Genomic DNA, 12,237 nt, shown 5'->3' with positions numbered 1-12,237 from the left:
ATTGTGGTTTGGAATGCTCAATTTATCTTTTAATTTAATCAAGAACTTTGTTATTATAAATGAAATATTATATATATTTGTAGTACTTCTTTTATATTAATTTTAAACAAATATGTTTGTCATCGAATTTTATAAAAAACAAACCAAAGTATTTAGCTACTTACATATAACTATAGGACAAAATTCAAAATAAGTAAATACGTTCTAAACCTGAATATATATGTAAATTATAGCTATAGTAAATATAAAATTATTTTTTAGTCTTACTTATTAATTTTCATATACATTTGCAGATATCAGGTGCAATAGCTTCTTTTTTATTCTTTCTAATAAAAAAAAATTTAACCACAAATTATGAAATGATTTTAAAGAAACAACACATTTATTTCGGATTAATTAGTATATTCTTTATATGATGTTCTTCATAATTAAAAATAGACACGCGCTTGTTTTTAGCCGTCTAATATATTTTGTTATTCTCATTTAAGGTGATATTTACCGTCTAATTAGTGTCATTTTTTTTTAATTAGAAACTTGTCTTTTTTTAACAAGATCGTATATGATTGGCATACAAAGCATAGTTATGTTTTAATTTAATTTATCTTCCACAGATTATAAAATGATTTACTTGTACGTCAATTATAATATTTCTTATTTTCAAAAGAAACATCATATATAGTTATATTGCAAGCCAGATAATACTTAAAACCATATGTATATCATAACATAACTAAAAAAATTTCAAATTTGGATTTTTTTTTTGTTAATTAGATTCATTTACTTATTTATCTATATGGTCTGTTAAGTTAGTCGAAAAATTCGATAGGATATATTAGATTGGAATTTTTTTACACAGAATTTATATATTCACTATAATTTTTCAAATTACATTTATTATTGTAAATGGTTCTATTTTTTCTTATATTACAATAACAATATCTTTTGCGAAAAAATCGAGAATTTTAAGTCTTATGTTTTGTAAAGTGAGCTAAATAAAGCTAATTTTTGTAGGCTTTGCATTTTAAGTCCGTATTTTGTAAATTTCAAATATCCTTATAAGATGCCAAAATTTAATATACTTATTTAAATCAATTAATAAACATCGAATAAAATTTTACTTTGCTTTTACATAAGGTTAGACGGCGAAAATGTTACAATTCAATTTTAATAAGAATATAGCTATTTTTGTATAAATTTTTTTTTTAATATTACCGTCAATGCAACAGTTAAACATTTTCTATCAATTGATCATGTTTATGACATTTTTTTCAAAATGTAGTAATGTCGTTGAAAATGCTTTAAAAGAGATTATTAACAGTGATAAAATTTGTAATTCTATTGAAAGAGATAAATATGAAAAAAATCTGGCATTTGATAATGTACGAATTCTTGGAGAAGTTGTATGGAATACGATAACAAGTAATACAGTTTTTAAAAATATAACACAAAACGATACATCAGAAAACAGTTTTGCTAACAGAAGCTCTATTATGAAATTAGGATATTTAGATTTAATGAATACAGAAACTCATACTACCAATTTTTTTGAAATTTTTTCAGAAGGTGAACAGAACTTTTTAAATGAAATTATAACCAATACTTATAACCTTTTTATAACATTACATCATTGTTTTCAGGGAACAGTTCACAATGAAACGTCTGCTTTAGAAATTATTGAAAAAATTATTACGGAAAACACATGTTTTATAGCTAATGGCATTAATGAAAATCTGCCCTCTGTAGTTTATAAACTATGTGATGGGTTTATTCCGAATTACCAGGAATGTTTTGGAGAAAATGGCATGGAATATCTTAGTAATTATTTAAAATATAACGAAAATGAGTTATTAAAATACAAATGTATTATTGATGATCGAAATACGAGAGAATTTATCGAATATACTAATAAAATTACAGAGGATATAATTATCGTAATGGTATCTATTTACTTAATTTTAGCTTTTATTTTCTTAATAGGTTTTTTCTGGTCTAGATGGAGAGTTACAAGAACAACAGAACGAACACTATTGAAAGATCCGATGATTTAATGGAATTAGTTTCAATTCCTTTAAACGAATAAAAGCATGATTTTTTAAATATATCATTTTAATAAATATTTTTATTCATTAAAATTTATGAGTATTTAACAAGAATAAAAATTTGAGATTATATATTTTTCGATTAATTTTTTATTATTATAAATAAACGGTATTGTTCTCAAAGTATTAATGATGGCTGAAAATACATATGCACAATGAACTTTATAGGAGAAAAAAATACGAGAATATTTTGAAATATAAAGGCAGATTATGAAATCCAAAAGGATTAATATCAATTTTGAGAAAACAAAAAATTGAAAAAAATTTGTATCCATATGTAAAATCTACTTAATTATGATGTTTTAATTTAATACACATTTTTTTTTAAAATGCAGAATTTCATTGCAATTTTTAAAAAATTTTATATAGATTCGTTGTTCGCAAGTTTAATTATTTGCAAAATCCAAAGATACATCTGACAAAGATAAAATTGAAATCGAAACTTCAAAATGAAGTTTAAGATTATATTCGTAATTTAATACATATTACATAGTAATAACGATAAAAAAAATTTGTTGTCAAAATAAACAACAACATTTTCTATCATAAAATGCTTTTTAGTATTTTGTGTGAAAATTTAAGTAACGAACAACGAATCATTGCCATTTTAATATCTTATTGTTTTTAAAGGATCTAAGACAACAAGTTATATAAATTATAAAACTTTTCAAATGCAAATTTTTTTAAAACTTAAACAATGTTTTTATGCTAATCACAATTACACAACTACCAATGCTTCAATAATAAAAAAAAATGTATGTTAAGTGAAGGAATTAGTTTTTTTTACCGTCCTAATAATGTTTTATTCTCAAGTCTTTTTCGATTAAACGTCAATTATTAATATCTTAAATATTGTATTTGATATTGATAACTCATATAAGATCAGAAAAAAGCTTTATAAATTTTAATTTTATCTCAAACAAATCACTTTTTAAAAACTTAATTTAGCATATTGTGGTATAAAAACATAAAAAATATATTGCCCCAAATGTGGTCGTTATTTTTAATTCAATTAGTACTAAGTACGACAATTAATGTAGAATCTAATAAAAAATATATTGATTTGATAAATTCTATTATATACAACGAAGAACCATGTGATTCCCTGGAAAAAAGAATTCAAGAAAAAAGTCTGTCAGAGAATAATATTAGAATTCTTTGCGAAATGGTGTGGAATATAATTACAAACCATGATATCTTCAAGAGAATGATTAAAACTGATACTTCTATAAATAGTTTTAACAACAAAAAGACAAAATTATGGCAAGGATATATAGACTTGATTTTGAATAAAGATGTAGACAGCGATTTGTCAAATTCCTTTACTACATTTGAAAAAAAATTTATTCAAGAACTTATAAACAGTACAACAGAATATTATGACATATTGCGTATTTGTTTTAAGGATGTGTTAAATAGTACTAACTATACTAAAGATTCGCTTGAAAATATAATTAGTATTAACACGTGCTATATAAAAAACGGAATACAGAGAAACATTCCTTCTTTTTTCTTTAAAAGTTGCGGAGATCTTATTGGACACTACACAAATTGTGATAGAAAAGAATTAAGCAATCTTATTTACAACGAAGACCAATTGTATATTGCAGAATGTCCATATGATGATATTAATTTCAAAATAATTGGCATGGAAAATACTAATGTAAGTGATGTACTTGAGCATATAAATTTTGAACATTTATTTAATATTAAAGAAGAAGAAGAAACAGCAAATTTATGGAGTAGTATGTCTATTTTTATCATCATTTTAATGTTGACTGGTTTAATATTTATGTTTCTTGGGTTAAGATACATAAAAAAGTCTAAGAAATATAATATTAAAAACAAGAGCCATACCAGCCCCATTTAATTTAAGTATTTATTGATAATAATCGATACTGATGTAAATCATCACCATTTGTCGATTAATAAAATGTATATATGTCGAAACCATAATTTTCTATGTTAAATGGCGCTCATTTTTTTTTCAAGTAAGTTCGTTTATTATAATTGTTCTAATATTAAAATTGCTTTCACTCATAAAAATATATAAATTCAGATTTTGTTCTTATTATGAACATGTTTTTGTTTTTATTAATGAATTATCTAATTTATGATGTTTAAAAGATGAAGGTCCAGAATTAAATGTCTTAATTTTTTTTGATCTAATCAGTAATTACTTATTATGTATTTATTGATGACCATACTTTGAAATACTTTTAAAGTATTATATAATTTTATATTTATTTATAGACTGCATAATGGAGTCGTATTTGGGTTGTGTTTGTCAGATCTACTTTTTTTTTACAATTTAATATTAAGTGCAATAGGTTTTTATTACTTTATTTGGAAATACTCTCAAAAAACATGAAAATATATTTTTACATTTATTATTTATATCATTTTTATATCTTCACAAATAATGTTGTCACATAAAACGTATTTTAATAATTAGCGTATTCAATAATTAAACTGACAAAAAAAACAATACCATCCTGTCTATATAAATCAATAATAAATTCTTTATGCTTTTGTCTTTAAACTTTACACAGACTCACTTACATCTAATTTACATTTTAAGTAAATCTACACAAGTTTTGTAATAAATATCCAATTAGACATTTAAATTGTTTACAAAAAATTTTAAAATAATATCTTTTTGACTTAAAAAACAAATAATTAGTGTTTAATGACATATAGATGTAAATATGAATTAATCAACATAGAACCTATAATGTTTTAAAGTACGAATCTTAGTTTACATTGTTTAGCCGTAATTAGCCATAACCACTTGATTTCTGAAAGTTTTTAAATTGAACATAAAACCTACGTTTTTAATACTTATTATAACTTTCTATTGAATTAATATTGATCAAAAATATATAGATATTAATATATAAGATCATAAAATCATATCTTTTTTATAACCCATATTGATATAATAGTGAAATAAAGATTTAAATTAAATAATAAAATATAAATCAAAATGCACAATAGCTTACAAATTTTCATCAAAAATAGTCAAAATACGATTTAAATAGAAATTTTCGAGCGTGAAAAACAGATATAAACTCGTACAGATTATGTAATTTCTAAAATCATAGTTTTCGGGCTATCAATACAATGAAAGTAAAGAAAATTCTATAAAAATTAATTTATAGTATGATATTTTTTTTAAAAACAAAAAATAATTATGTTGAAATATAAATTGGTTTTAATTCTTATTTCCTGTATTATCTAAATTATTTAAAAATGCGTCATTAAAGCTTTAATTATATAAGAAAACAAGTATTTTATATTCTTAAATATTTTTTTTATAATAATTAACGATTCAGATTTTTTTTCTATTATTAAAAGTGCAAGACAATATTTGCATCATTAGCTTATGTTATTTATTGATCATATACAACTAAAAAAAGATTATTTATCAATAAAACAAGAATTGGAGGGTAATGTTGTGGTACTAACATAGACACATATGTCTATATACGTTTAACACTTTTATATGGGAGATAAATACTATAAAACAAACATTTATATTTAAAGTTTAAACTTTCTTTATCAATCGACACGTCGTCGGTTTTCAATAAAAACTCTGATCAAAACATAGTAAGTATAAAAAGACGATTTTGCCATAAACAATTCCTTTGTTTCTCTCTTTTCACGTTATCAATAATATTTTAAATCGTTATTAGAACAATGATATATTAAACAACAACTTTTCTAACATATAATCGACAAATCAAAAAAGAATCAAGTTATACAAAACCTTTATACAAATGTACATTTTTAATTAAATTTTTTTGATATATTTATTTAGTAAAACATTAGTCCCCTTAAATGAAAACTTTATTTTTTATTTATATTTTCTTATTATTTATAAGCGCTACAAAAACAAATGTTAGTGAAGATAATATGCTAGACATCATTGTAAATAGTGAAAAAATTTGTAATATATTTGAGAATAGATTTCAAAAAAACAATAAAACTTTCGAAGCATTTCGTAGTTTAGGTAAGCTTATTTGGGACACAATAACTGGACATGATATTTTTAAAAAAATGACAGAAAAGGATAATTCACAAAAAAGTTTTGCAAATAGAAGTGATTTACTAAGGAATGCATATTTAGAATACTTCGATTTAAAAGGTTCAAACTATACATCATTCAATCAACTTACAAAGAATGAAAAAAATTTTATTGATGAAGTTACGTATTCGTCAATAGAATACTATAATTTATTACTTATATGTTATAAAGATATTATTAATAATTCAAATTCAACCACAGATGCCATTAAAAAAATAATTATTGAAAATATGTGTTACATAGAGAGTGAAAAAAGTAATAATCTTCCTTCACTTGTTTATAAGTATTGTAAAGACTTATTTATACATTATAAAACATGCTATGGGACAAATGGAATAAAACTTTTATATGAAGATATAAAAAATAATTATTATCAACTACAAAAAGCACAATGCATAAATAATGATTATGACTTTAAAAACATCACTGAGACATTTACTGTTGAAAATAATACTATATCTAATAATATTACTGAAGTGGTCAATGATAAAACTTATAATATGATAACAAATGACATTTACATCGATGATACTGGCATTAAAGATATTATTTATATAGATAATCTTTCACAACTTGAATTACATAACACTACTGATATCAGTTCAACTGAAATTTATTTTATATTTGAAAACAAGACCAATTATTACGACGAAATTTATTTACTAATTTTTATGTGTATTATATTAATGACTTTTTTCACATTTTTAGGATATAAAATTTATAAAAGACGTAATAATGAAGATAATCTAGATTTAAGACGATTTTGAATTAGCCAGATTTATTTTACAAGTAGAATCTTGATTAGTCCAAATAATTTGTGAACAAATAAAAATGTATATAATTTTAAGATATTATTTATATATATATATATATATTTATATATATTTAGAGTCGACAGTATAAACAAATCATGTATAAAAAACAATTGTATAACAACCCAAGCCACTAGTTTGCAGTCAAATCAAGAAATTAAATTTTCATGAAAAACAAAGATTGACATAGTTTTAATATCAACATGCGAAAGAGACAAAAAACTTACTACCATTTTTTTCTAAAATTGCGTCTTTCTTTATAATTACAATGTAAAATTATTTTATTATGAGGTTTCAAATGAAATTATGAAGAATTTATTATTGCACATAACACAATATTTAGTTTAGAGCCCGAATGTACACATTTAAAACAAATTTAAAGGACCATAAAAGCTTATGAGTGTAATCCAGACGTAACATATATTAAGTACAAGAAAAACTACCAAATATTCAACTAGAATAAATCCTAAGTATCATAAGGCTAATACCCGAGAAGAATGTATCTCGGGAAAAACTAAAAGAATCTAAACAAGGCTAATTTACACTTTATCACGCCCTTGTCAGTATAAATAAAGAATTTTTTAGTGCAGCCTGTTTTTTAAGTTGAGGCGCCAGAGTGGAGAGGAATAAACAAAAATCTTCATAGTACAAAAATAGTTCAATTTAGATCTGATTTGATTAAAATTTATATGCAACAGTATTTAAATTTTTTTTTTACACTATTATTTAAAATATGTGTTTAAAAGCAGTCTAAATTTGTAAATAAATTATATTATTTTGTCATTACAATTGTTTTTTATAGCGTTAAACTTGTTTTAAATCAGTTTTTGTTGTTATAAACAGATTCTAGGTTAGATATTTATCATTTTAAGGTATATATATTAATTAGGTCTTTTTTAGTACTTCATTGATTTATATAGTCAAACAATTTTCAAAATGTTCTTTTGATAGTCTTTTATGTCCTTTTGAAATAAGTAAAACATCAATTTTATATGAGTTCATATATTTTCCTTCCAAAAGTTAAATATCATATATTTATATAATTAATATTTATTAAAGAATTATCGTTTAAAACGATGTAAAAGCCTTATGAATATTGTTTATATGGAGATAAGTCTTGATTAATTAACGAAAGAAGGTATAATAAAAACGAAAAAATTTTTATTTAATTTTTGTAATTATGTTATTTTATTAAAACTTTATTTTTCTGCTCCTTCACATTTTTCCCGCTTCGACTATCAAAAATCAGGGCTAAAAACAAAAATTCTGTTTTTATATTGGTAAGGGTGGTAAAATGAAATTGCTTAGTTATAAAAATAATAACATGGTTTGTATTACTAATAAGATTATCAAAAAATTTTTTATTCTTTTCAAAAAATAATAAACTCATATAAAAAAGTTATTTATTTTATTTTTTTTGATTTATTTAATTAAATTTATCATGTGCTTGATTATTTTCATTCAGGTTCTAAAGATTTTCTGATTCAAAATTTTTGATTTAAATTATTTTGATTATAGATTTTTTCATCTAAATTAAAATCGTTATTTACCGAAACATATAAAGAAATTAATATTTTGCCCTAAATGAAGTGGCTAAAACTTATTCTGTCGATAATATGTATACAGCAAATTATAAAAACTGAAGAGAGTTATAAAGAAATTATTTTCAATAAAATATTTATTAATGTTAAAAAATGTGATACAATAGAAAAAAGAATTAATGAAAACAATTTATCATTAGAACATATCAAATTTTTTTTTGAAATTGTTTGGAACACAATAACAAACCATGAAATTTTTAAAAGAATTGTTCAAGATGATACTTCGGAAAATAGTTTTTTAAAACGGAAAGATCTTTTAAGAGAAGATTTTTTCCAAAGTTTACATAATAAAGAGCGGAATCTAAGATTATTAAATACACTTACAAACTCTGAAAAAATGTTTTGCAGTCATTTATATATTTGTGCTAGAGAATACTATGATATGTTTATCAATTGTTATAAAGATACATTAATTGAATCTAATTCTCTTGTGCAGACACTTGAACACATTATTAAGAAGAATACATGTTTTATACGAAATGGGATCAATGAAAACCTTCCAAAAGTTGTTTTTAAAATGTGCAGAGGTCTAGTTAAATATTATAACGAGTGTTATGGGGAATTTATCAATGAACACCTTAACAATGAGTTAAAAAATAACCAACTTCAGCTAACAAAAGCTATATGTCCAAAAGACGCTTTAAACATGAATATTACGGAGGTGTTTTCTAATGGAATTGTCAATACAAACATAACAGATGTGTTGGAAATTGTTGACACTAATTATGGCAAAATTAATGTATTTTTGTATACTGCTTTTTTGATATTTGTGTGTTGTATACTTATAAGTTCAATTGCATTTATAATATTTAGTTGGTCAAAAAAAAACGAAAACAATCAATCTGATGAAATTGAGCTTATTTCAACTAATCCTGAAAGTATAATTATGTAATATTAAGTTATTTGACAATAAATTGTATATTCTTGTGTTAAAGCTTCAAATAATACACTTTATCATTTAAATATAAAATTAATTTATTTATTATAGTCATTTCCTATCTATTACATTTATAAACCAAATCTGATCACTTGTATTAATCCGGATTCTTTCTTTGATTATAACACAACATGTTTTTTTTTTCTATATAATATCAAGATTCATCATTTATTAGAAGCGAATTTTGAAAAAAATATTTTTGGACTTAATCGTTTTTTTTACAAACTACGTTAACATTTTCTAATCAAATTTATAGAAGTACTTATTTTCTTTAGGTTTTAGTGTGATAATTTAAACTTATGAGAAAATAACAATATTTACAGTAAATTTAAAGTTATTTAGATCATTTATAATAGATCAAAGTAATTATTTAACAGCAAATTTTTTTTTGTTCTAGTTGCGTCTCTACTATTTTGTAATATATTTTGTTACAATGAAAATTAATATATACAATATTCTTTACTCTTTTTGTTTTTCACCAAATGTCGAAGCTTACATACTTGAATTTTGTGATTTTTTATTAGGATTCTATAGATGCGTAGATGTAAGTAAGAGATATATTAAGTTAGAATTTTAAATACTTAAACGAATTTAACAAACATATACAAAAAATTTAATATGATTGATATGTTAACAAGAAAAATCCTTAAACATGACACACAAAACTTTTATTTGTATCTTCTAAATATTACAATTAAATACTAATAAATGGATCGAAAGGCTTCCTATTTATATATTTTATAAAGCAAACCCTTTGTCTATTATACTTTAGATAGTAATGTAAATTTTTATTTCAATAGATTATGCCGACTCAAAATAAACAACTTGTACAAAATAATAGATAGATTGTAAAATTTTATCTCGTATAAAGAGTGAAATCTAAAATTTAACCTTTTACAAAATGTTTTATTTGATTGTAAGACAATATCAACTAAAAATTATTTGCTTTTATATCTTCTAAACATATGTAAAATAGAAAAACACTTTTTACTATATTAACACCTATAAATGAAAGGATATTTCCCCCAAGTGTATAATTTTTAGTAATATGAGGCCTAAGACTTATTTCGTTAATTTAAGACACCTTGAACCTCTTTAATATCAAAAAAAAATGATAACAAGATCCATTTAAATAAAAAGATTTTATGAAATAAACCTTAATCAATATCTTTCATTACTTAACCGATTTATATTTTGAGACTCTGTTGTGTTTTTCATATTACATATATACCGCTCTTTTAGGAACTAAATTAAAAACTAAGTCAAGATATTTATATGATTTTATAAATGCTATAGTTGTACGTTTTATATTACAAATAGATCTAATATGTTTATATACATTAAATCAAAAAAATTCATAATTTTTTTCAACAAAACATTTTATGAATTATTATTTAATAAAAGATAACTCAAAGCTAGCGCACATATGATGATGCAAAAGTTAAAAATAAATTCCAATGCCTTAATGAAAATTTCCTAAAACTTTGATCTGCATATATATTTTTGTACATATATTATTATTTGAAAATGTAAAATGTTTTAAATTACTTAAAATAAAAAATTTTCTATCCGCATACATCAAAAATCTAAATTAAACTATGTTTTTACACCACGTAATAATGACGTAAAAACGAAGTTAACTTAGAAAAAATAAGAAAAAAAATCTACAACTGAACTAATGAGAAAAAAACTGATGTCCAATATATATTACCTAAACTTTTATTTTTATTTTCACAACTGACATTTAACAACATAATATTTTACAATTTTTATTAAATCATATGTTATTCCGTATAAGGCTAAATATATGAAGTTAAACGTCGAGTATTAATAAACCTTATGTTTGATATCAATTTATAAGGCATTTTTAATTGAATTTTATTATTGATTTATTAAATCGGATTATACCCTCTAGGTTATACGTATTTATATTTTTTTAAATTACATGTTAAATGCAATATATTAGCAAATATTTATCAAAAATGATAACTTAAATATTACCTTGTCTAATGCTTTATTCAATATACTATATATATATATATATATATATATATATATATATATAGATATTCTTGTGTTTGACAAGAAGAAGAAAGAAATTTTAATAGTTGAAGTTGGTATAACCAACCAGGATCGACTTACTATAGTTGAGAATGAAAAACTAAGAAAATATGACCTTCTTGCAAATGAACTGGGACTAATACATAAATCCCGGACAAGAATAGTTCCTTATGTAATGACATGGGATGGAGTGGTGACCAAATATCACAGAAAGTACATCAGGGAGCTAGAAATCCAACCCTACCTGGAAGCATATATCCAGTCTATTGTGATGAAGAAGACTCTAGAGTCCATCTCTTTGGAACGACGACGAGGATACGATCAGGAGGATGCAGGAGAAGAAGAAGTGGCTAGAATTGTAAGCGCACTAGCGAATATGGCGACTGTTAAAGAAGTGGTGTCGGCAAAGGGGAATGAAGCTGCTAAAGTGAAGTTGGAAAACATTAATAATTCCACAGAAACCAAAGTCTGTGAAGAGCTGAATCCCATGAGCGATACCGGGGAAAGCTGTGCTATGAATATCTAAACATAATTGAAAATTAACTCAATAAATCTTTTATTTTTATATATATATATATAAATATATTTTGAAATATCAATATTGGTAAATATAAGCTAAAGACTAAAAATATATGCAACA

General features: G+C 22.9%; 4 protein-coding genes across 4 annotated transcripts; all 4 read left to right on the top strand.

Moving 5' to 3' along the window:
• Positions 1-1,217: 1,217 nt before the first annotated feature.
• On the top strand, positions 1,218-2,048 carry VNE69_05203 (putative SP-containing membrane protein; the record flags this gene model as incomplete). Its single annotated transcript, XM_065473687.1, has 1 exon — positions 1,218-2,048. One exon carries the CDS (start codon positions 1,218-1,220, stop codon positions 2,046-2,048), a length of 831 nt encoding a protein of 276 aa, XP_065329759.1.
• Positions 2,049-3,087: 1,039 nt separating this feature from the next.
• On the top strand, positions 3,088-3,969 carry VNE69_05202 (putative SP-containing membrane protein; the record flags this gene model as incomplete). Its single annotated transcript, XM_065473686.1, has 1 exon — positions 3,088-3,969. The coding sequence occupies one exon, from the start codon at positions 3,088-3,090 to the stop codon at positions 3,967-3,969; it is 882 nt and encodes a 293-aa protein (XP_065329758.1).
• Positions 3,970-5,939: 1,970 nt separating this feature from the next.
• On the top strand, positions 5,940-6,953 carry VNE69_05201 (putative SP-containing membrane protein; the record flags this gene model as incomplete). Its single annotated transcript, XM_065473685.1, has 1 exon — positions 5,940-6,953. One exon carries the CDS (start codon positions 5,940-5,942, stop codon positions 6,951-6,953), a length of 1,014 nt encoding a protein of 337 aa, XP_065329757.1.
• Positions 6,954-8,582: 1,629 nt separating this feature from the next.
• Positions 8,583-9,491, top strand: VNE69_05200 (putative SP-containing membrane protein; the record flags this gene model as incomplete). Its single annotated transcript, XM_065473684.1, has 1 exon — positions 8,583-9,491. The coding sequence occupies one exon, from the start codon at positions 8,583-8,585 to the stop codon at positions 9,489-9,491; it is 909 nt and encodes a 302-aa protein (XP_065329756.1).
• Between the last annotated feature and the right edge of the window lie 2,746 nt (positions 9,492-12,237).

Source organism: Vairimorpha necatrix, chromosome 5, assembly GCF_036630325.1.
Source record: "Vairimorpha necatrix chromosome 5, complete sequence".
Classification (NCBI taxonomy): domain Eukaryota; kingdom Fungi; phylum Microsporidia; family Nosematidae; genus Vairimorpha; species Vairimorpha necatrix.
Note: the sequence above shows the minus strand (reverse complement) of the source record. Positions and strands in the feature narration are given on the sequence as shown.